Source organism: Fundulus heteroclitus, chromosome 4, assembly GCF_011125445.2.
Source record: "Fundulus heteroclitus isolate FHET01 chromosome 4, MU-UCD_Fhet_4.1, whole genome shotgun sequence".
Lineage (NCBI taxonomy): Eukaryota > Metazoa > Chordata > Actinopteri > Cyprinodontiformes > Fundulidae > Fundulus > Fundulus heteroclitus.
Window position 1 is genome coordinate 39,904,840 of NC_046364.1, and position 23,359 is coordinate 39,928,198.

Genomic DNA, 23,359 nt, shown 5'->3' on the forward strand with positions numbered 1-23,359 from the left:
GTCCAGGGTGTACCCCGCCTCTCGCCCGGTGAACGCTGGAGATAGGCACCAGCAACCCCCGCGACCCCATGAGGGATTAAGCGGTTTGGAAAATGGATGGATGGATGGATGTATGTCAAGTCCTGAACCCCAAAAGATGACAACAGAAGCGGCAAGAGGAAAAATAATGCAACTAAAACAAAGAATTGAGAAACTAAAGTTTCTTTCAATTTGAATTAAAGTTTTAGTCAGTTTAGGTTATTTTTAATTTAAAAATGTAAAATGTTTTCAGTTCAACTTGGTGAAATTTAAATGTAATCAGATCTGTAATAAGTAGGGGTGACTATTGACTCGACTCTCGCCAGATGATGTGTGGAGCTCTGCGGAACGAAATCCATAAAATCTATTATTTCATTGAATGATAATAGATAATAACATTCTAATTATAACTGGTTATTGTTTTTGCTTGAGATTTTTCTTATTTACTGTCATTTTCTTTATTGATTTCATTGTGAGATATTTATATCAATGTTTTATTTGGCATAACGGCTAGCTTTGTACACCAGTTAATTGGAAGTCTCAGGAAGTGTCCATTTGCACTTTTCCTTTTACCTCTCAGCCTCCATGATGCTGAAAATTCTGCTTGAATATTACCCTAACACATCCCTCCGCCAGATGTCCCCAGCTCATCCTTGCCAACTATTTGGGTTTATCAGATCGGCCTGGCAGTTATATGCCAGGAGAGCCAACTCACTACCAGGTGGTGATCAGTTCAGAGCTATGCCGCTCTCTTCACAAGAGTTTCTGGTAAAGTAACACTGCAGGTCTGGTGAAATTATTACAAAATTGATCATAAACCTTTGGCCTAAATTGACCTGGTACCACGTACAGTCATTTAGCACCTAGTGCTTCCCTGCCTAGCACAACATTGTTGGTTAATTTGAACAGTGGAGTCTTGTAAGCATCGATACACCTGCCTGACTCCTCTCTGGGAAAGAACAGCCCTCCTCAAGGAGTTGTGTTCCAGAGCCTAAGATAGACATAGGGGTGTATATATACTATATATTTTTCTAGTTGGAATCCTAGAGCCTCATACACCATCTGCAGCTCCTTACTTGCCAGTAAAATGACGTCTTATATCCACAAAGGCAGACAAATCCACCGGGAATTAGCATCTGACGGCCCCCCCACTCTCCTCTGCCACTCATGTTGCAGGACACTCGATCCCAACGTTCCTTCCTGCAGCTTATAGGCCCTTTTGATGGAGTCTTTCTGTAGCTTCTTCAGACACAAGTTTCCAGGAACCAAGGCTCAACCTTGCCAGCTCCCTCCCTCCCACATGTAACTCCAGGAAGAAGGCCCAGTTCCTAGTTTGGGTGAGGGTCGCCTCTTCTTGTGGTCTAGCACAACCTTGTTTTTTTTTATATTCATATGCCCCACTGTATCTCTTTGTGACATCACCTGTTGGCTTTTTATGAATCAATCTGTGTACTTATCCATACACCAATTAATCAGAAATAAGAAAAAAAAATCAGAGTGGTTTATTGTGCAAGAAATCAGAGTGGTTTATTGTGCAAGAATACTTTAGCCACAATTTTCTGACATATTTTTGTTTTTTACTGACAGATTAAAAGATTCATTATGAACTAGAACAGTCGTTTGTATTATAAACCATATAAACCATAAAGAGATAAGGGATCAGTCTACAAATTAGAACTGATGGGAACACTCTTATACTGTGGATGGAAGGACAGAATTACTGGAAATATATGATAGCCCCTGATAGGATTTCAGCTCTCTTAAGCATCACAGTTAGTCCTTCACCAAGAAAATATGCAATACTTAAAATAAAAACCATTTTTTTTTTGAACAACACAAATCTGTTAAAAAGGTCTTATTTTGTTCCTGTTGAGCTGCTGTAAGCACCCCAAGGCAATAGTTAGTAATAATGTATGTTAATTGTCTGCCATCCATCACATAACACCTACTGTAGAGGAAGAACATTGATGAAAATGATATTCTAAACAGAGTGGGTGGATTTGGAAAGTGTCATAGAATAAAACAAGAAGGGAGTGCTACATCAAGGATGATATATGGTCATACTAGAATAAATAGCATGTCTAAAATAATTAAACATATGATAGGAAATTGTGATTATTGCAGACAAATGTAAGTTTGCATTTCATCTACTGTTTACCGTAGATTGAAATAAAGTAATAAGAACAAGAACAATTTAAGAATAAGGGAATTACATAAAAGAACATCAAGGAATATAGTATTGCTTTTTAAATTTTAGAATAAAAAAACAGGAGTTCATACTCCCGTCCATAAGGTGGCGGCACCTAGAGCTGTTTTTTTCTTTTGTCAAACGCTTTAAATACACAAGAAGAAGAAGCAGTAGCAGGTTGCTAGCCGAGCGCGTTTCCCGATAGTGAAACCTTAGTGGCTGGAAAACACCGGGGTAACGTAATTTCTGTTTGTAAATTGTCTGTATTTGTAGAGTAATACATATTGCCCTAGGTGTACGTTGATCCTCGCCTACATTTTACGAGCTTTTATTTTGCGGAACACTTAGCCCCGTTGGTTTTCCCGCTGTGTCGGTCCGGCAGTTGGCCTGCTAAAGGCTAGCACGGTAAAGCTAATATCACCGCGTTAGCTTGACAGACGAAATGCGTTTGTTTAAATGTATAAATCAGCTTATACGCACACAAATGTTCTAATGTCGCCTTACGAACTGGTAGACAACTTTTTTTCGGGGGTAGAAGCGATAGCGTTATGAATATATTGTGTAGAGTGGTTCAGTTGAGCCTTGGTTACGGTAATGACACCTAACGACAGATGAACGTTCATCTATCGTTGTAAGCCTTATACAATCAAACACTGTCTGCTTTTGTGTGAGAGGTTTACCTTTACCGCGTATCTTTATTTTATGTCCAATTATTTTATGTGTCTTTAATTAGCTGTTTGAAGTACACAGCGCAATTTCAGTCATCTGCTATTTTTGCCATAAGCTACCATTTGAAATGCATTTTTAAATACACCGCATTTCCATTGTTTGATTTCTATTTGTCAACCTTTTCCACATTACTGATGTTAAAATCCCTTTAAATGCAATGGTTCATGGTTTCCCACTCCGTGAAAAATGGCATGTATTGTGACTTAACTGATAATATATGCATAGGTTTATTTCAGAATGTTTAATAAGAACAAATGCAAAAAAAAGATCAGAATCAATGCTGTAATTTATTATTTTTATTTTAGCTGTAGGGATTGCTAATACTCGCCATAATTGACAAATTTACATAAGTTTTTGGCAGTATTTAAAAATAATTTTTTTATAAAGAGGACCTTGTCCAAGGGTTAGGGCTGGGCCTTTATGGTATTATCGTGAAAAAGTCCTTAGCGTGAAAAGAAATTGGATTTATCTTGTCAATAAATTCCGACTAGTTGTGTCTGAAAACTCCCAAAATTGTCAAGATTGTTATTTTTGCTATTTTCTCCACTCTTGGTTTTTTGAGAGCATCAATAAATAGCAATACATTTACAAATATATCTAAATGCAGTTACTTTATGCAGTTTGGTAATAAAAATCACCCATCTTTATGTAACTAGTTTTAATGTGATACATTCTTAAATGTTTTTTTAAGGACAGTATTTGTGCTTATTTGGCTATAATTGACGTTCAGTCACAGCCACACTGCAAGTTGTTGTAAATATTCTTTTATCATCACTTTTATCGTTATCACACACGACCACAACATATCGTGATGAAATTTAAAGTTCATATCGCCCACCGGTATTATGGGTGCTGGTGGAACTGTTGCCATTAGACGTTTTGCAACTGTTCTTAGATAAATCTGGTTACAAGTGGTGTTACAAAAGTCCTTCATTCAGCCTTAAAGTGAAGTTTGTTGGTAATTAAATATAATATGAACTAACAGGGATTCATAAAACTTCATTGCGCAACAACGACAGAGAAACAGCTTTTTGAGAGGACAGTAAAAGGTAGTAGCACATTCACAGATCAAGTGACTGGTGCAGAAGTCACACACTCGCTCATAGTAGCACATACCATGTAAGAACACTGTAATTGAATGTATTTTTCTTGGTTTGTGTTGTCTGTGGCAGAAAGGATGTCTTCAAGCGATGATGGGTATGTGGTCCGGATCAGAGGACTTCCCTGGAACTGCTCTCGGGACGAGGTGGCCGGTTTCTTCTCTGGTAAGAACAAACAAATTTACTGAAGCACACCATCTACGTCGAGTCATGTCGATGTCAATTAACAATTGTTTGTTTTAGGATTTTTAGTTTATTAAAATGACTCCAAGTCAATATGTATATATATGACAGGTGTATGCTGGGTGCCTGCTGTAGGAAATGTAGGAGTTTGTCACAAGAAATGTAGCCAATAGGATTCAATTATGGCGTTTAAAATGTCGCTGGAGAGTCTGTGCGGTACAACCAAGTGTGCCGCCGCCTTTACAGCTAGTCGGCGCTCCTTTACTTTCAGCTCAGCGTAGCCTGCGTTCGCACACAGGTAAACTTACACTCCCGCCAGGAGAGAGAGAGCGCTCAGTCACGACATGTTTTACCTGCTTTGGTAAATGTTTCTGCGTTTCGTAATCTGATCGGCCGTGGTGGGATTTCACTGAAACTCTTCCCCGTCTACGCTTTCCCAGCACAGACAGAATAAACACGAAGAGTAGAAATATTTAACGGATCTGTTCCTGCAGACTGTGACATCGTGGGAGGCGTAGATGGAGTGTGTCTGACCTTCACCAAAGAGGGCCGTTCCACTGGCGAGGCATTTATTGAGCTGAAAACCGGTGAGGATTACAAGAATGCTCTTGCCAAGGACCGTAAATACATGGGACACCGATACGTAGAAGGTAAGACTGACAAACCTCCGAGTGTTGGAGTTGTAATTGACAACAATATCATCTAATTTATGCCAGATTGTTTGTAAAATGATTGCTTAACTATTCAAGTGAGGATTTTACTGTTGCCCTGTCCCCCAGTTTACTGCTTTGTCAATAATTACATGTGAATAAAGTTACTTTGTTTGATCTTGTCCTAGTACAAAAAACTGAACATGTTTCTTTATTTTGATCTAATTATCCTTTTTTTACATATCTTGTGTTATGTTCATATTTTTATGTGTTTAAAACAGTGTTTAAGTCAAAACATAGTGAAATGGAATGGGTGCTGAGACGCAGCGGCCCTCCTCCTGACAGCTGCAATGGCTGCATGCTAAAGTTAAGAGGACTGCCCTTTGGCTGTAGCAAGGAAGAGATTGTCCAGTTCTTTTCAGGTACACAAATGTTACAATGTTTCTGTCGCTTCTCTGATGAATTCTAGAAAATTGTTTCACTTTAAGTTTCTGTGTTTCTTTGTTGACTTTGTTGGTTGAGTGCATAGAGGCCAAGAAAGGAGAGGCTATTAAAACTTGAAGCACATAGGCACAGTGTATTTTTTTTTTTCTAGGTTGATATTATGGTCATAATTTAATGGGACGTATTTATAAATAGTACTAATTCACACATAAATTAATGTCGCTGTGCAAAACAAACAAGTCCAGTTCATATCATATTATTTACAGTCTAATTGGGTCCAAATTCAAATCAGTCCGGTTCATTATAGGATAACCCATCCACACTTAGATTTAAATGTAATTGTATTAATTAGGATACAGTAAAGTCTAGTTGAATTCTTTTTTTTTTTATATACATGGTAGCATGCAGTAAGTTTTAGAAATAGTTCAAATAAAACACCTACAGTGCTAGGAAAAAGCATTTAAAGATTTCTTATCTTTTTTTTTATCATGCTTAAATGTTTCAGATCAGATTTTACTATCAGACTAAGATAATTTGAGTAAATACAAAAAAAACCTGTTTTCAAAAGATGTCATTTATTAAGGGGGAAAGTTCTCCAAACCAGCGTAGCTCTGTGTAAAGCATTCACTTCCCTATTTTTAAATCAACAATCGACAGATGAGCCGTGGTGTTTGGTTTCACTTCCACACACCCTGGACGACTTTCTGACACGTGGACTCAGGAAATCGTTTAAAATGAACCCATCTGACAAAATCTCCACATATTATGCCTTTATGGTTAGAAAAACAAGGCCATTGGCATCTGTCACTCTGAAGACATCTATGATATTTTGTCCTGAAGCTGTTTATAAAGCTTATAAAAAGCTTATATAAAGCTTATCTGCAAATGGAATGAGTATTTTGACCCCTAAAATAATATAGTTAGATATACTGCACTTGACATAACATGAAGATAAATTGTTCCTATTTCAAGTGCAAAAATCTTATTCTATTGGCAGATCATCTTATTTACCTACTCAAATCAAGGAAAAATACTCACATTTTAGGAGCATTTTACTTATTTTTAGTTCTGTTTTTGCTGTGCAATGCCCGTGATATTCTAAATCTGATGGTACTGATAACATTTTAGCGCCTTAGATTTGCTTTTAATAGCTTATTTCCTTATGAAAATTAATTGAAAGTCGTTTTTTTTTCTCCTCTTTTTTTTGTGCTCGTGTGTCTGCTCCTCCATAAGTAGAATTATTCCCCCGTTGAGTATTGAGTAATTTAAATGTATAGTGGGGTGCCAAGACAAACATAACAGTAGTTACCAGAGAACGTCAGCCAATGCCGCGTTAGGAAATGAGGATCTAGTTAAAACGTCCAAATACTGCAAACTTTGATTATTCTTATGATCCAAAAGCTGAGTATTTGCCATTGATTCTCAATAGATGCTGTGGTGCTTGTTTGATGATTATGCTTCTATGACACTGATATTATGCCTTTATAAAAATGTTTAATTGAATGATGTGGGCTGGTTTGACACGGTCCCATAAAATGGATCTGGAGTCAGTATTATCAGGCGGTATCAGGATTATAACCTGCATCGTCTGTCTCAGATGATAGCTGAAAAGATGAGGACTATCGCCTACGACTAATTTTAACATCCACCTGATGAAAGGGTGGGGGGGGAGCGGACTGTGGCCATCTGCATTTATGCTACAACCCTTTTAGTTTTTGCATTCTGATTTACATACTGACTCTAGACCCACTGTTGTTCAGTGTTACTGCTGGGGGCGTAAATGTAAATCCAGGCTCCTGAAATTACAATGTGTGTGTGTGTGTGAAGATGCTACTGACAATGATCAATGATGACACTAATCCTGAAAAGTCCACTGATGCAGTGGGTGTTGTTCTTCTCAATCATTCCTACCAGTCTACCTACCGACCTATGTATTTATGTGTGCTTGGGTTGAAGGGTTCAGAATCGTGCCAAATGGGATAACTCTGCCAGTGGACTACCAGGGGAGGAGCACAGGGGAAGCCTTCGTGCAGTTTGCTTCAAAGGAGATAGCAGAAAAGGCTCTGGGGAAACACAAGGAAAGAATAGGGCACAGGTGGGACGGACGGGAGAGGGACGGGCTGGACTGGGTTGGGTTTCTATGGCATTTTATGGATGATCATTTTAGAATAACTGTGGTGTTAATTAGATGGGTTCAGGAGTGGGTGAATGATATGTACGGGTTTGTGGGCTGGAACATTTCTTGGGGGGGAAAAGGGGGGAACTTGGTGATTTTTAACTGGGCGGGTTGTTCCAGAAAATGAATCAAAGGTTTTAATGGGTCTCCTGTTATTAGCCTAAATATGAAGCTGGTGTGGGTATTTAGATTATTCACAGTTTATGGTAATCACGTTAGGCAGCGACATGTAGAGCTGTTAGACCATTTATCCAAAGCTGATTTACATGCTGAGCTATCTGGTGCAGAAATATTCACAACCCTGAACTATTTTTTTTTTTTTAAGTGTGTAGTTGTAACGTGGCGGCGTGTTTGGGAGGTCGCAAGGAATGGACCGACACAAAGTAGGGCACAAAGTGAAGGAAAATACATTGTTGTATATTTAAAATTTTAAGGGCTGACCCCATCCCCCTGGATGATGCGGAGGGTTAGTTTTCAAACCACACATTGCATTTTAAATGCCAGCCAAAAGGTTTCACTCTGGGTCAGAACTCCGTCTCCAGATGTTACCAAGTGTCTCCATGAGTAAAGAGGACAAAAACAATATCCTAATTTAATTTAAATTTCCATGAAAGCTGTCCCTTGACGCTGATAGATGATAAATGAAGCTCACTTCAGAGGGATTTTGTAAGAAAATCTGTTGTAGAAAGTGAGAGATTTCATTTAGGCACGTTTTCTTTTCAGCAGGACAAAGGCCCTAAACACAATGTTAGAATGGCCTAGTCAAAGTCCAGACTCAAACCGGCTTAGGAATCTTTGCCAAGCTTTGAAATTTTATCTTATTTGCTTTCCATCCGGTCTGATGGAAGTCTGTAAATCTAAGTCTGTATATCTAGGTTTACCTTCACAGTCGTGCTCTATTTTGTGTGGGTCTAATGCATAAATATCCCAATAAAATACTTTGAGATTTCTGATTTGTAATATGACAATATGGAAAGAAAAAGTTCAAAGGGTGTGAATGGTTTTGCCAACACTTTAGATACCCTACAGTGGAAATAAGGCTATGAAAGCATCACAGTGATGCTCAGTCAGCAGAAAAATTGAAGCGATACCTAAACACCCTGTAAGGATTAAGCTGTAAGCATCAGTGGTGAGGTTGAAGTAGAAATCTCTGAGAATAGGCTAATTTCCAGCTTATGTTTTGTTATGGCCGTGTAGGGATGTTTATCATGTCTCTTTGTCGATGATCTGCTCCTGTGACAAATGTCTTTTCTGCACTTTAAGCCTCTCATCTACTTCCCCGTTGTCCCTTGGGCCTCTCGTGTTGCAGGTACATAGAAATCTTTAAGAGCAGTCGTTGGGAGATCAAAGCCCACTATGACCTTCCCCGGCGGGGAACGACCTCCCAGAGACCCGGACCCTACGACAGACCCGTGATCACAGCCCCGAGGGGAAGCCTGTACGGGCCAGGTCGTAGCGTGGGTCTGATGGACAACATGAGGAGTGGAGGCGGTTATGGGGGAGGTAAACGTCCGTATTTACAGTCTGTAAGAACTACGGCTGAACAATTAATCGCATTTTCAATATAATCGCGATTTTAAAAGCCGCAATTTCCAAATTGCAGATTGTCTGCAATGTTTGGCTTTGTAACAATTAGGGAATTAGACGCGTCCTTTAGGTGTCTGTAAAATGTTTGAAGTGGGTTTGCCTCCACATGGAAGGGAAGACAGTTGCAGCAGTGAGATAATCTAATTTATCTTACTTGTTTTAGAGTTTATATAATCATACATAGCATTAAGTTCTGGTCAATCAGTTTAATAGATAGACTTGCTTGTTGGTTTCCCTTTATGTTCAACAAGGATTGATGTCCAATTAAATTAAAAGCTGTTCTCTTGAATAATATTCTGAATAATAGAAACATTAAAAGTTCTTGTTTTAAATAGTCCTTGTTTACAAACATCTTTATTTAGAGGCCATTTTTGTTGCTTGAGGTTAATGCAGAGAAGTCAAAATTGCAATTTTGGTTGAAATATATCGTAAGCAGAACGCAATCATTTCTGCTCCAAGTTTAGATGCTGTGGGTCTTTTAGCAACTAATCTGCACGGCATTGAAACAAATTGATTTGTTGTTTTGTATATGTTTAAAAAGACATGATAAATTAAACTGGGGGGGGGGGGGGGTCGCATTAAATCGTAATATTAAGATAAATTGCAATTAGATTATTTTCCAAAATTGTTCAGCCCTACTAAGAACTCAAGAAATGTTTATTCAGTTTACCTTTACAATCAGAAAGTATTTATTAGCCCAGAGGAAGTTTGGGACTTCAAGAAAAAGTCACCATCAAGGTGGTCTGACTGTGCTGGCAGAGCAAAGGGAACTTCTCTTTAGCTGACATGTATGTCTTCTACGTGTGCTGAAGTGCCATCTTGTGTTTTTCTCCGTGTCCAGGTTACAGTGGCTTTGACAGCTACAACGGTCTGAGTGATTACTGCTATGGTGACGGCATGTTTGATGACCGAATGAGAGGAGAGAGGGGAGGAAGAGGTAAAGGTCTGCCATTTACTCTTGAGATTTTGGGAAACATGCGTGCCTATGGTTCATTCCAGCTAAAAGGAGAGATGGCTTTTGTAATAAATTAGAAATGTAAACATTTAAGGTAAGTTTACAATTTGGCTCATATTTTGAGACACCTCCAGGATATGTTTTATGTTTTAGGCAATTTAAATCGGACGTATGTTCTGAGAAGATTTGAGTGTTTTCAGAAACATACTGACATTGTAATATTTAGTTTTTTAAGCTGCTTGGTGAATTTCTGAGGTTGTGTTTTTTCTCCTCAGGAATTGGAGGCCACGGTTATAGCGGACTATCTGATGGTAACTCTGGTTTCCACAGCGGCCATTTCGTGCACATGAGGGGTTTACCTTTTCGGGCCAACGAGGGCGACGTTGCAAAAGTAAAAACACAGTTAATCTGAATATTTAAGTATTTAAGCATTACATCAGCTTCATAAAACCTGCAAATGGTAGTCCTCTCTTAAAGAAGAATGTAATGGTAGCAATGAAAGGTCTTCAGCTATTAGTATTCTCTGCAGTAGTAAGTTATTAATTTTCTTTATAGCCCTTAAAATAAACAGTTTTAGATTTTAAATTTGCAGAGAAATTAGAGCAACTGCATCTGGATGTAAACTGTAGAGCTGGTACACAGTTTGTCACTGATTTTATTTAAATTACAAAACTAAAGGCAGCTAAATTGCTGTACAGGTGAATAAGAAATAAAATGGAAAATAAAAATAGCTCAAAGCAATATGCGATAAAATGCCCTTAACCTCCAGAAAATACAGCTGCAGGATCATAGCAGTCTGAACACTTTTTTTAATTTTATTTTTATTTTTTTCTCAGTTCTTTGCTCCTCTGAATCCGCTGAGGATCCACATCGACATGGCGCCTAACGGGAAGCCAACTGGAGAGGCAGATGTGGAGTTTCGCTCCCATGAAGATGCTGTGGCAGCCATGTCCAAAGACAAAAATCACATGCGTATGTATCGCTGACTTTTTGGTGGCCTAGAATTGATGACTGCATGAATAAAATAATCCCAGGAGTACTATAGATAAGATAATTATGTTTGTAAGAAAGCTTTTGGGTCAATCTGGCCAGTTTTTCCATTTAGGATATTAGAACCACATTCAAAAACAATCAGTTGAAATCCTCCAGATGTTCTTCCCATCTTATATCATGTTGTTAGCTTTAGGAACTCCATCCAGCAGTCCCTGTTTGTTTTCAGATGTATGATTTCCAAACATTTCCAAATATCTTCATTGGAAAGCTCAACAGGATAGAATAGAAAGTATGCTGGAATAAGTTGAACCTTTCTGGTATTTAGCTGAAGCCTCACTCAGTAGCAGCCTGAAAGGGTGGCTAAAAAATAGTTTCCCTTAAGCTTTTGACACCTTTACTGCTCCCTTTGATTTCATGTTTAAACACCTCACTGATTTAAAAAAAAAAAAAAAAAAAAAAGAGCATTTTAGTCTTCACTCAGTACCAGCATCTACACTGAAGGGTGTTTATGTCAGAGCAACCTGTTAGTGCTTTATGGTACCTGATTTTTGAGTTTCACAGTGGGGTGGGGGGTAAACCTGGAAATTGGTGAATACAGGCACCAGCTGATTTCTCTGGTGGCCTCTATTAAGTCACCTTAGTATGTTCTGGCAGGAGTAGGGAGGCCAACATTAAACAGTGTAATAAACGTTTGCATGTTTCCTCCACAGAGCATCGCTACATTGAGCTGTTCCTTAACTCAACAGCCAGTGGGGCAGCTGAGATGAGTGAGTTCTCATTCAAAGTTTAATAAATCACTTGTGCTTGTTATCAAATACCTGTTGTAGTCCCAAGAAACACTTCTCTTCATTAATGAGCTTTTAATGCTTTCCCTCTACTTTCTCAGGCCGCGGCGGAGGCGGTTACTACAGCAGCTCAGGGGGAGGTGGAAGCTCCCGAAGCAGCGGTCTACGCGGTGCATACTGATGTCCCCGAACGTTCTTCTGATCCATCTTGGAGTTTGTGTGCATCTTTCCAGACCAGTTTTAATACTATATCATTTCTAAGCAGGAAAGCTGATGGAAAAGTCACTTATTGGCTTCGTCACGAATGACATCATTTAGAGGAGGGCTGAGGTAGTTTCACCCCACATAGAAGTTTAGTCTGCAGCTCTGTTTTTACACTGTACCTAAGGATGTAATACGAAGGACAACACTTGCGCCCTTTGGTAAAATCTTAGAGCTTTAGTATCTGCCGAGCATATTTGTATTTGACAGTTTGTTCTTCTTACATTTTGTATATTTGGGTATTGTAATACAGTTTATCACAAATTATAAAAGGATGTATTTGCGAAGCGTAACGAACGGTACATTTGGCTTTCAGAAAGAACATTTACATTGTTTCGGTGCTGTGGAAAAACAACAACAAAACAAAACAGGATTTCATTCCAAAGATTATTAGCTTCTTTTTTTTTTTAATATATAACACAAGACGGAAATACCATGCTGCAGTGGAAAGGCAGAGCATAGTGTGGTCAGACTACAAACATTACAGGAATATGCTGTAAAAATGTTCTTTCTATTTGATGTTTTTTAAAGGCTTTCTTTTTTAATTCTAGTAATATTTTCTTTGTTAGACCAGTCTGACACTGAGAAAAAAGATTTCAAATCAGCTTTCCTGGTTTAAAAGGTTTCATAATTGAGTGTTTTGTTTTTTGTTTTGTTTTTTTTATTAAATGTTTTCACAGTTCTTTACAGAATTTAAAACTTAAGTTCAATATGATGTTCACTCCTAATGAGTGGAAATAAAATAAAATCTATATTTGAGCTGTAAGATAGCCTATAAAGCTGTTGTACATTTGCTTAATAAATTTTGTATTTAATTGTCTTCCAAAGTTTTGACTTTTTTTGTGTGTGTGAAGAACTGTAGATGGTCAGCTGATAATCAAAATGAATTAATACAACAAATTATTTTATCTTTCATTTAATCCCATCAGAAGTTGAGACAAGAACTAGATTTACTAACAGGTAGGATTTATTAAAGGGGTTTAGTCACGTATTTTAACCACACAAAGAAAACAACTTGCAATCTCGTTAAGGTGGCTAGAGGCATAACTTTTATCATTTAGTGGAACAAAAATAAAATCATCCTCCAGGACATTGCTGAGTCAGCAGTCTTACCCATGATTGTGTGGCCTACTGACCCAGGCTGGGAGACATTTTCAGATATTTTGAGTCAATTATCTAGTTACGGTGTGAGACCATAACTTTCCAGTATTTGACTGCTTCATAATTGTTTTGAGAATTAATTTGGGGTTTTCATTAGCTGTAGGCCATGATTATCAAACTTGGTAATATTTTACTCAATACAATAAGTTTTACATTCTGGAAATGGTGACAAACTTTTTCAAGATATTCTGATTGTTGAAAAGTACTTGCAGTGCTGTATCGAAATTCATAGCGGACATATACAGACATTGATATATTTAATTTGGTTTCTTGGAAATCAAATTAAATATATTTCAGCAAACTTTATTATGACTTTGCTCAAAAACTCCAAAAAGAATATAATTATTTAAAAAATGGGAAAGTCCTAAGAGAAACTTTGAAAACATAAAACATTTAAATGTGTTGTTTTCCTGAAATTAAATCAATTTCTATAAGTAGATAAATTGACAATCCAAAAAATTAGACAAACCAACATTTACAGAATTATTTTTTTCACATTTCTGCATATCAAATTTATTTTTTGTATATTAATTTATCATCTTGTGACTGTCCCCAAGGGTTGCTGCATGTTTATGCCAGCACAAGAAACGTGTATCATTGTATATGAAAACAAACTGAGGGAAACTTAAATTGAGATTGGATATCTATCTATCTATCTATCTATCTATCTATATATATATATATATATATAAAATAGAGGGCGAGATGCTGAACATTTCATTGAAGATTAAAAGATAATAAAGAAAACTTCTCATTTATATATATTTTTGTACCAATTCCAAAAATTTTTTATTTAAGTGTTTTTTTTTCCTTCAAAGTTGACTTCATTTTTCTCAATACAAATAACACAAATTATAATTTATCTCGATACTCTGCATCACCAGGTGCACCACATGTTCCACTTTCAATAGCTAGATTTTAAATCCCTTTATTAAAAAAAATACTTTTACAATGTGGAAATGTTACATTCCAAGAAAACGTGCTTTTTGTTTTTTAATACGTCATTCCAGGGAAATGGGACCTTAAACAAAACACTTTTATTTTTTAATTCCTTTGAGCTTCGCACTTCCGTCTCCCAGTCTTTCTGGGGGTCGTCTTCTTCGGGCGAACGCGGTGAAGCGATCTGAGGGCCGCGATGAACGCCACCGAGCAGAAGCTGGCGGAGCTGGTGCGCGAACACCCGAACCTCTACGACCAGTCGCGCCGGGATTACAGAAACACCGTGAAGGGACACTCCGCGTGGAAAGAAATCGGGGCCGCCATGGGGAAGTCCCAGGAAGAAGTGAAGCTGCTGTGGAAAAACCTGCGCGACAAGTTCTGCAAAGCGAGGAAGCGACTGGTCAGGAGACAGTTCCCCCAGCAGGACGAAAGCGACATCCCGTGGGAGATGCAGGTGCCGGGGCTGTTCAGCCAGCTGGCCTGGCTCACCGCACATGTTAAGCTGCGGGCGGAGGTCGGAGGAGGCGCTGGGGAGCCAGAGGAGGTGGATTCAGCTTAGAGAGCCCGTTTGCGCTTTTCAGAGATACACGCCTGCTGACATTTCACTCTAACGCGGACCCAGACTCAGTTTGCCCATTAATCGTATAGAAATAAACGAAACGACACGGAAACACCCGATCTTCGTCGTAACCAAACACGCAGGAGACGCTTGTTCGGCTGACAACGGCAACATCCGGTTTCATTCCTTCAAAACAAAAGCCCTCATTTGAAAATCCTTCATTGTCAACAAAACCTTTCCATTTCAACTCTTAGTACTTGTACTGGAGGCTATTGCATACAAAATTTCCATCTGTTTTATACATTTAACACAATGCTCAAAATATGTTTTAAATCAGCTGCAGCTAAACGAAAACACGCCTAGAAATCAAATGACAAGGACCAACTAAAAAAGATGAATGGTCCTGGAAAGCTAACATCGGTAGATGGGAAGAGCTAAGCAATGAAATATGATCATATAACAAATCCTGGATATTACACAAAACTAACTATCAAAGTATTTATTCAGATCAAAGTAACGAAAGATGTGAAAAGCACACTTAAAGATTTGCTCTGTTGCGTTACAGTACAGTAAAAATGCTAGTTCTTAAAATGCGCTGAATACATAAATGTAATTATTTTATTGTTTTAAGATTTTAAACAACTATGACTAAAATGACTATGTGAAGCTGCATATTGAGATTAATAATACCGAGAACACCTGTAATTACAATAGCATTGGTGAATTTTGATATGACAATAATTAATTCACATTTTCCTAACTATTCTCTTTCTTCTCTGTCATTACAATTTCTGGGTTCCTTTGCAATTCAGCCTCTAAAAATGTACATCGGCTCTACCAGGACCAGTTAAAGACCATTTCACTCCCCATATATTTTTATCATTGGGAGTTGAAATATGAAATTCTACTAAGATTAGCATGCAAGCAGCTGGGTTATGGCAAACTATTCAGCTGTAATCGAATTTTAATTCAATATATCATGCTGCTCAACAAAATCTGCAAATCTGGGTTTTGAGGCTCTAATTGCATATAATTAATTCAGTTTATTAATATTGAATCTCAATTGTCGAGACACTGTACGAGATAAGCCGCTCCAATTTATTTTCAGACATGCACAAATAATAAGTCAGACCGATGCAATCCAGTCATATAGACCGATTCCAAATCAGTTACACACGTTACAATTTCTATAAATATTACAATGCAATCAAATTCAGTGGGTAAAATGTATCTACCTAGGGAGATCCAACCATTTGCATCAAGACATCGGCTTCTCAGCAGTCCCTCCTGTGAAAGTATAAGTTACGCATTGCAAATGTGTAGAGCTAGAGTTTGAATTCAGCATGTACACAACTTTTAATGTGTACATGCTAAGATTTTTGGCTAATATTGACAAATGTAAGAATGTTTCTGTCACAGCTCTTTGTTACATGCACTGTGTCTCTTTATTTCATATATAATGTGCCATTTCTGTACTAATTAGATTAAGATGGTGATATAGCACCAGAATATAATACTGAAAATGTGTTAAATGGAATATTTGAAAATTATAAAAAGATTTTTTTTTTTTTTTTTTGCTGAATATGTAAAAATCCTGGTGAAATATGTTATTTTCCTGATGTTTTAGACAGATTAAGCATGTCCCGTGAAAAGACTTGGATATCTGTGGCTAGGATGACTTTGTTAAAAGCAAAAAACAAAAAAACCCTTAGATTGAGGTTGTTTAAACAGTAACTAATCAATGTTTTTGTGGCACACAGACAACTGGAAGAGCAGATGACCTGGAAAAAGAGCAAGAGGAAGATAAGAAGAGGCTGCTTGATCCCCTCCCTGTTGTCACTACCAGTTTTGCTACTTCAGAGCCCACAACAAGCTGCCACCAGATCTCCGAACCTCCCAAACGCAGAAGACAAACGACCACAGAAACTGAGATAAGTTCTGCAGATGCGTTCAGCAGTTTCAGGGATGAAGACGAACTGTTTCTGCTCAGTCTCTTGCCCTCATTGAAAAGGCTCACCATCAAAAAAAGGATGGAGGTCCGGATGAAGTTCCAGCAGGTGCTTTATGCAGCAGAGTTTGAGGACTGAAATCTGGGTCTGGATCATTTACGACAACTACACAGTCCCTCACAGACAGTCAGCGTGTAAATACTGTTATGAGTTGTTGATAATTATTTTGGGTATTATTATTTTTACTATTATTATTATTACTTAGAATGTTCTAAGTTTGGCCAAAAAGAAAGAAAAGTCACATCTTGATTCTGTTTGGCTGCCTTTTTAACCGATGAAGACTGTCATTGTGACAAACTTATTGTTTATTTATGTATCTAGAGTTGTTCTAGTTTTTCAACAAGACCGTGTCAGCGAGGAAGGAGTCACGCTGGGTCATCCCCAGCACTCCTACACAGTTGTCCTGTTTGTGTTGAGCAAAGCATTAAGTGGATTTTCTCTAGACACGTTAAAATTAAAGAGTAGAGCACACATGCGCCAATGTTGCACGGGTTACACTTTATAAAGGATTCTGTCTCTCCAGATAAATCCAGACGACATGTTAGAATGTCATTAAGTTTTTAGTAATCAAAAGTTTCAAACTACTTCATAAATGATCCCCCCACTGTTTTACATTACATATGTATTTTTATATTTCACTTTAATGAGATACTACATGTGTATATCGTTGTTACCTTTTTTAGTAATTACCCATAATATTAGGAAAAACTTTCACTCGGACATATACAGTGCCTTGCAAAAGCATTCACGCCCCTTTATCACATTTTTCCAAGATAACACAAGAAACTTCAATGTATTTATTAGAGATTTTGTGGTGAATAAAAATTGCATAATTCTGAAGTTGAAGGAAAATGATGCATGCTTCTTTTTTTTATCTGAAAAAGCATGCAGTGAGTTTCCTTTACTCTGATACCCCTAAGTAAAATGTGACCAGTTGGTTTCAGAAATTACACAATTAGCAAATAGCAGTTGTAATGAACAATTAATAAAGTACATTATTGAAAAAGCAGCATCTCAAAGACCAATACACACACCAGAAAAGTCAGGGAAGAAGTAGTAGGGACGTTTGAAGCAGGGTTAGGTTACAAAACAATATCCCACGCCTTAAGCAGCCACAGAACTCTGTTCACTCCATTCACTTAAAACTGCAAACCTATGAAAACGTGGTAATTCACCTAAATGGACGTTGTAATTTTGGGAGAAGCAGCCAAGAAGCCTTGTGGGGAAATCTGGAGGAGCTACAGACATGTACAGCTCAGGTGGGTCAACTTATCGATAGGACATCTATGAATTATTTACCCCACCAATATGGCCTTTATGAAAGAGTCAAGAAGACAGCCATTGGTAAAAGAAAGTTGAGATGATTATTGTTTGCAGTTTGCCACAAGCCGTGTAGGGGAGGCAGGCGGCAAACGTGGAAGAAGAAGCTTTGGTCATGTATGACCAAAATGTAGACCTGGGAATTTGATGGTTTGCTGTGTATCTTAGCTGTATGTTGGACTGTGCTCCTCAGATCAAATATCTCAGAGTTTGCTCCCCGTTTAGGTCTCAGCCCCAATCACACAGATCACCAGTTCAATTCAATTCAATTTTATTTATATAGCGCCAAATCATGAAACATGTCATCTCAAGGCACTTTACAAAATCAAGTTCAATCATATTATACAGATTGGGTCAGATTATACAGATTGGTCAAAAATGTCCTATATAAGGAAACCAGTTGATTGCTTCAAAAGTCCCGACAAGCAGCATTCACTCCTGGGGAACCGTAGAGCCACAGGGAGAGTCGTCTGCATTGTTCATGGCTTTGCTGCAATCCCTCATACTGAGCAAGCATGAAGCGACAGTGGGAAGAAAAACTCCCCATTAACGGGAAGGAAAACCTCCAGCAGAACCGGGCTCAGTATGAACGGTCATCTGCCTCGACCGACTGGGGGTTAGAGAAGACAGAGCAGAGACACAACAAGAGAGAGAAAAAAGCACAGAAGCACACAATGATCCAGTAATCTGTTCTACATTAGATGGTAGTAGCGGGTGATCTGTCTTCTCTGGATGATGTCACAGTTAACAGAACGCCAGACCAGGTGTACCTACTATGAAGAAAAAGAAAAAAAAAAAAAAAAAAGTGAGGCCTTGACAACGTCTCTGTTTCCTCTTTAAGCCCTTATGTCTCTCATGTTCTTAATTCTTGATATGGGGATTGGGATTTCTATTCTTACAAATGACTTTGTCTACCACCACAAAACCTCCATTACATAAACTACGTTCTCCATAGACGTGTGTAAAAGTAGCATCAGTGTGGTTCAAAACTATTCGCACTTTCCTGCAGCCTTTTCTTATTGGGGATACTGGTTGTTTATTGGGGTTATTTTCCAGCTGCACTGTTCCAAAAAAAGTAAAAAACAAACATAACTTAGTAATTAAGTTATTAGTAGTAGTTATTACTAAGGGGTGGACCTGTTTCGGTTGAATTTGCATGTTATCTAAGTCGTTACAAGGCCTTTGTTTGGCAATGGTATAAAGCTTGTTACCCCACATTACTCCAGACTTTTTGAATTGAGAAAGCTTCCTGGAGAGGAAGCGAAACGTCGTCTACTACGGAAAACAAGTCCAGTTGCGTTGTTTTTTACTTTTTTTGGAATGACCATGACCTGGATGACTGAGAATCTTCACCAGCAGCTGCACTGTTAGCTGCACAGTCATTCACTTCAAAACAAGCCAATCGTTTCACTGCATTCACAAGGCCCTCCTTCTCCTTCCCCTCCCCATTGGCCGGCAATGGGTGTGGCGTTTTCATTCATCACTCTCTGCGTTTCATTCAAGCATTCTGCTAGCCTGAGACTTTCCATGTAAGAAGAAGGGAATGCATCTCTGGCTGTTTTCCCTTTTTCTGTGTTTTCTTTAAGGCAGCGTCACTCCCATCGCCTCTTTGCTGTAGTTCTCCCCCTACAAGCCTCCCTCCTCCTATATTATTCCCGAACCCCTCCCCTCTTTCATCCTCCCTGCTGTCTTGTCATTGGGTGCCGTGTGGGGTGATGGTTGTGGATTCTGTCGGTGATATCCCCGGAGCGTGTACCAGCTCGCTGCCTCTGAGCTGCAGGAACTCTTCAGTGACGCTGCAGCCATGGATGGACAGATGGCAGTTTTTGTTTATCGAGGCAGACGTGCCTAGAGTGGGACGTCTGAGAGCTGCTATTTGCTGCTTTTATCTTGTGCCACTGGATGCATTACATCTTTGCTGAACATCAACCCTGCCCAGCCCAGTTTTCACACTACTGTGCGAGTGATGAGCATTTCTGTGCTTCTTCCTTTTAAGGTGAGAGACAGTGACTGCACAATAGCATGTGTATGTATGCATTTATACCCGGTTAGGTTGAGTTTAGCATTATGCAAGAAGTTGGGGGGGAAAAAACTGCCGCTTTTGCACACACACAATTTCCTACTGTTTTGATACTGCTGAAATATGTCCTTTATATGTTTGTAACATGTTGGATGTCATCTGTAGAGATTAGCTGTCTGTGCAAATTATGATTAGAACTACACCAGCATGCTGTCTCAGAGTGATTTAGAATAACAGCACTATCTGCAGCTTTGCTGCACCGTGGAAGGCAGGTTACTACGATGAAACAGCATCCCACACCCATTGGTGGAAATAAAAGCCCTCCTGCACTGCTCGGCGATTGGCTGGTTTAGCTGTCTCTTATTTAGAAGGTTGTTCCTTAGAGATTAAGATCTATAGAAACACGTGCAATTCTGGTGAGTGGTGGGATGTATAGCTGTGGTTCAGAGATGAGTGTATAGAGGCCATAAACATAAACAATTTGTTAAACATTTAAATCAATAAACAGGTCCTCAATAAATATGCATTAGGAAAAAAACTATCTATAGTATATTGTTGTTATTTCCAAGATGTCTATGGGATTGTGACTTTTTCAGCTTTTATGTGAGGTTTAGGAATGTCTGCATGCAGAATACAACTGGTTATTACAATCAGTCTTCATTTTCTGCTACATTACAATTCAGTAGGATTATCTACATAGTAAGTTATTTTCTATTTAGATTAGCACAATACCTAACACCCTATAACTGTGCAATACTTCCTCTGGCTTCATTTTGACTTTAATTTTTGCCTGATTAGTTCATTCTCTCTTGTTTTAGAGCTAACATTAGATTAGATTAGCTTGATGTTCTATTATTGATTTAGCGCGTAACGCTGACTATGTGTTTTGGCCACTGTCGCGCCCAGATTTCCCCGTTTTGGGACAATAAAGGTTTTTCTTATCCTATATCTTATACGATGCTGCTGTTTGCTGCCACTTTTTGCATATTTGTTCTGAGACTTACAGAGAGAAAAAGAACAAAACCAACGAGATGTGTGTAAGGCTGAGTCAGAACAGACAAAATGAGGACAGATGACTTGTCATAAATCCACACCGATTCTGAAACGTTCCAGTTTTTTACCGTCTGTGATGTCACCCGAGCCATTTATGTGTGGAAACTTGATTTCTGAAATGTAGAACTTTAGAATATAATAGCATAGAATAGAATAGAAATACCTTTATTGTCCCACAATGGGGAAATTTGGGTATGACGGTGGCAAAAACACGTAGACAGGATACACCAGAGTCACACATAGATGAAGTAATATGAATAAAAAAAAAAGCAAATTTAAGGTAAAGCTGTGAAGCAGAAGAGAATGAAAAAATATTGCACAATTATTATTGATAATTGATATCTTGAATAATGAATGTTTCACATCTAAATAAAAAAACATTAGATATTTATCTGGGCCACAGATAAATATCTAAGGGGGGTTTGGTTGATTTTACAGAAGTCTGTTAGCTTGAACGTGTGTATCACTACTACCTCTGAAACAAGCTGCTGAAGAAAGATATTTTAAAGCGCACTGGAGTACAACAGGGATGTTGTTTCCTCTGTTGTATGGTAGCATTGTTTACTGAGAGAGTTGTTGTTTCTTGAAGGTTGCCTGTTTTCGGTTTAGAGATACTACTAAGACCACGAGTTGTCTGAACAAGGGTTTGTAAAGAAAAGCTTGGTATATGAAAGCCCTATTTCTGCCTCGTCTGGGCCTGGGCCATTTTAACAAAGACATGCAGCTATAAAGTATCTGGTTTATTTTCCCCCGGGGAAGATTCAAAAAGATAAAGCTGAGAGACTTATTATAAGGAATGCAATACATATTTTTTTTAAATTGCTTTTTAAGGAATTAACACAGGCAGTACAGAAGCAGCTCCAGGGCCAGTGTACTCAACTGGTCATATGATCCCTGGTCAGCCTTAAGTGATTAGAATTGGAGAGAACAGAAAAACCACAGCAGAGGAAGAGTGACACAGGGCTTGTCTCACAGTTTACACTCTGTAATAGTGTCAGTTTACTGGAGAGCTAGAGGAATTGAAGGGTTTCAGGCACTTAGGGGCAAAGTGGAGCCCCATTGGATTATTCATTATGAAAAGTAAAAGTAAGTAGTGGTCACACTCTGGACTTTTTTGTTTGTCATTTTTTTAGAAAATTTGAATCTGATAAAGCAGCATGAATGTGAAGGGTGTGTTTTATTGATAAGAGAATACACAATGATGTCTGTTACCTTGAACAATAGCAGCCTGATAGCCAGAAATTCTGACATTTTGTCAAACCTTCATTTTATAAAATTATAATGGATTAATTTATTGCTGAAGCATTTCTCTGCTGAGGCCTGAAACTGACAACCTGGATGTTTTAATTGTATATCATGAGTTCAATCTGAATCAATGTTTTTTTATTCATCAGACCAGCCAATATTATTCAAATCTGCAGTGTGGCTCCTGTTGTTTTAGATCCATCTGAACTGTCTACCTTTTTTTTTTGCACAGATCCAACCGTCCTGAGCACATCCCGTGTCTGAGGACAAAGCTGAGCAAACTGGACTGCAGCAATCCTCCAAAGTGCAGGAGGAAGGGTCATTTGGGCTATCAAACAAACACCAAAACCTCACTTCCCTGTGGTAATTCTGCAGAATCGACTCCAAAACACAATACCTCAAGACTCAGGAACACCTGTCAGTGAGACAGTGGCCAGACATTCACCATGTACTCCCCTCAGAGTCTGCATCGCTGGGGCATCACTCACAGTGAGAGCATGGAGCGCTTAGCTTACGGTCAAGGTAGGCCCAAGTTTTACATTTAGTTATACTCAATCCCTTTGCAGTGGACTCCTACTATGTGGTGCCTGGGAGCATTGTGGAGCTAAGGGTCTTGCTCAGGGGCAGAGAGTGGCAGTCTGTGGGGATTTCAACCAAGGAACTTGCAGCCTTCCCTGGATGCAAGCACCAGCCACCCTTATAAGACTGATGTTGACCTCCAAAATATGTCATATCTAGATATAATTTAAAAAGTCTAAGGGAAACGATGCAAATCAGTGACGCTTCTACACCAAATTTAGCAAAGGGGCAAGTGTGGGGCCGGTGTGTTTTTCATGGGGGCACAGAACCAAAGGTTGGGAGAAAAAAACTAAACAGGTCAATATTTCATCGTTTAATATATTAATGAGCCAAAGAGCCAATTGTGGGTGGTTGCGGACCCCTGATCCTATCTCAAAACGGCTGGAGCAAAACGGGAAACAGCTT

At 38.6% G+C, this 23,359-nt stretch overlaps 3 protein-coding genes across 6 annotated transcripts in view; all 3 read left to right on the plus strand.

Annotated features, from left to right (window-relative positions):
- The first annotated feature begins 2,312 nt into the window (after window positions 1-2,312).
- On the plus strand, window positions 2,313-12,889 carry hnrnph3 (heterogeneous nuclear ribonucleoprotein H3 (2H9)). 2 transcript variants are annotated; one of them, XM_012881000.3, is made up of 11 exons: window positions 2,313-2,440; window positions 4,108-4,200; window positions 4,713-4,868; window positions 5,150-5,290; window positions 7,269-7,407; window positions 8,798-8,991; window positions 9,917-10,012; window positions 10,306-10,421; window positions 10,867-11,002; window positions 11,734-11,790; window positions 11,910-12,889. In XM_012881000.3, the coding sequence occupies exons 2-11, from the start codon at window positions 4,113-4,115 to the stop codon at window positions 11,987-11,989; spliced, it is 1,203 nt and encodes a 400-aa protein (XP_012736454.2). In that variant the 5' UTR covers window positions 2,313-2,440; window positions 4,108-4,112; the 3' UTR covers window positions 11,990-12,889. The 2 variants fall into 2 exon arrangements, with proteins under 2 accessions (XP_012736454.2, XP_012736455.2); XM_012881001.3 differs by having other exon boundaries at window positions 2,350-2,440; window positions 4,112-4,200.
- A 1,429-nt stretch (window positions 12,890-14,318) lies between these two features.
- LOC105938985 (transcription factor Adf-1) lies at window positions 14,319-17,294 on the plus strand. Of its 2 annotated transcripts, none has more exons than XM_012880965.3 (2): window positions 14,319-14,713; window positions 16,489-17,294. In XM_012880965.3, exons 1-2 carry the CDS (start codon window positions 14,366-14,368, stop codon window positions 16,813-16,815), a joined length of 675 nt encoding a protein of 224 aa, XP_012736419.2. In that variant the 5' UTR covers window positions 14,319-14,365; the 3' UTR covers window positions 16,816-17,294. The 2 variants fall into 2 exon arrangements, with proteins under 2 accessions (XP_012736419.2, XP_021163464.2); XM_021307789.2 differs by having other exon boundaries at window positions 14,319-14,623.
- Window positions 17,295-19,607: 2,313 nt separating this feature from the next.
- rufy2 (RUN and FYVE domain containing 2) overlaps window positions 19,608-23,359 on the plus strand; it is a 37,525-nt gene continuing 33,773 nt past the window's right edge. Inside the window, exons 1-2 of one of the 2 annotated variants that reach the window (XM_036136552.1) lie at window positions 19,608-20,053; window positions 22,608-22,897. In XM_036136552.1, the coding sequence (XP_035992445.1) occupies window positions 22,822-22,897 (76 nt within the window). In that variant the 5' untranslated portion in view covers window positions 19,608-20,053; window positions 22,608-22,821. Of the gene's footprint in view, window positions 20,054-22,118; window positions 22,217-22,607; window positions 22,898-23,359 lie in introns of those variants that run through there. The other variant, XM_036136553.1, reaches the window with a different exon arrangement.

Coding starts and splice junctions, on each gene's coding strand:
- hnrnph3 (XM_012881000.3), top strand. CDS start 4,113: ATGTCTTCAAGCGATGATGGGTATGTGGTCCGGATCAGAGGACTTCCC. Junction 8,992..9,916: donor TGGAGGCGGTTATGGGGGAG/GTAAACGTCCGT, acceptor CTCCGTGTCCAG/GTTACAGTGGCTTTGACAGC. Junction 11,003..11,733: donor CAAAGACAAAAATCACATGC/GTATGTATCGCT, acceptor TTTCCTCCACAG/AGCATCGCTACATTGAGCTG.
- LOC105938985 (XM_012880965.3), top strand. CDS start 14,366: ATGAACGCCACCGAGCAGAAGCTGGCGGAGCTGGTGCGCGAACACCCG. Junction 14,714..16,488: donor GCGCTGGGGAGCCAGAGGAG/GTGGATTCAGCT, acceptor TGTGGCACACAG/ACAACTGGAAGAGCAGATGA.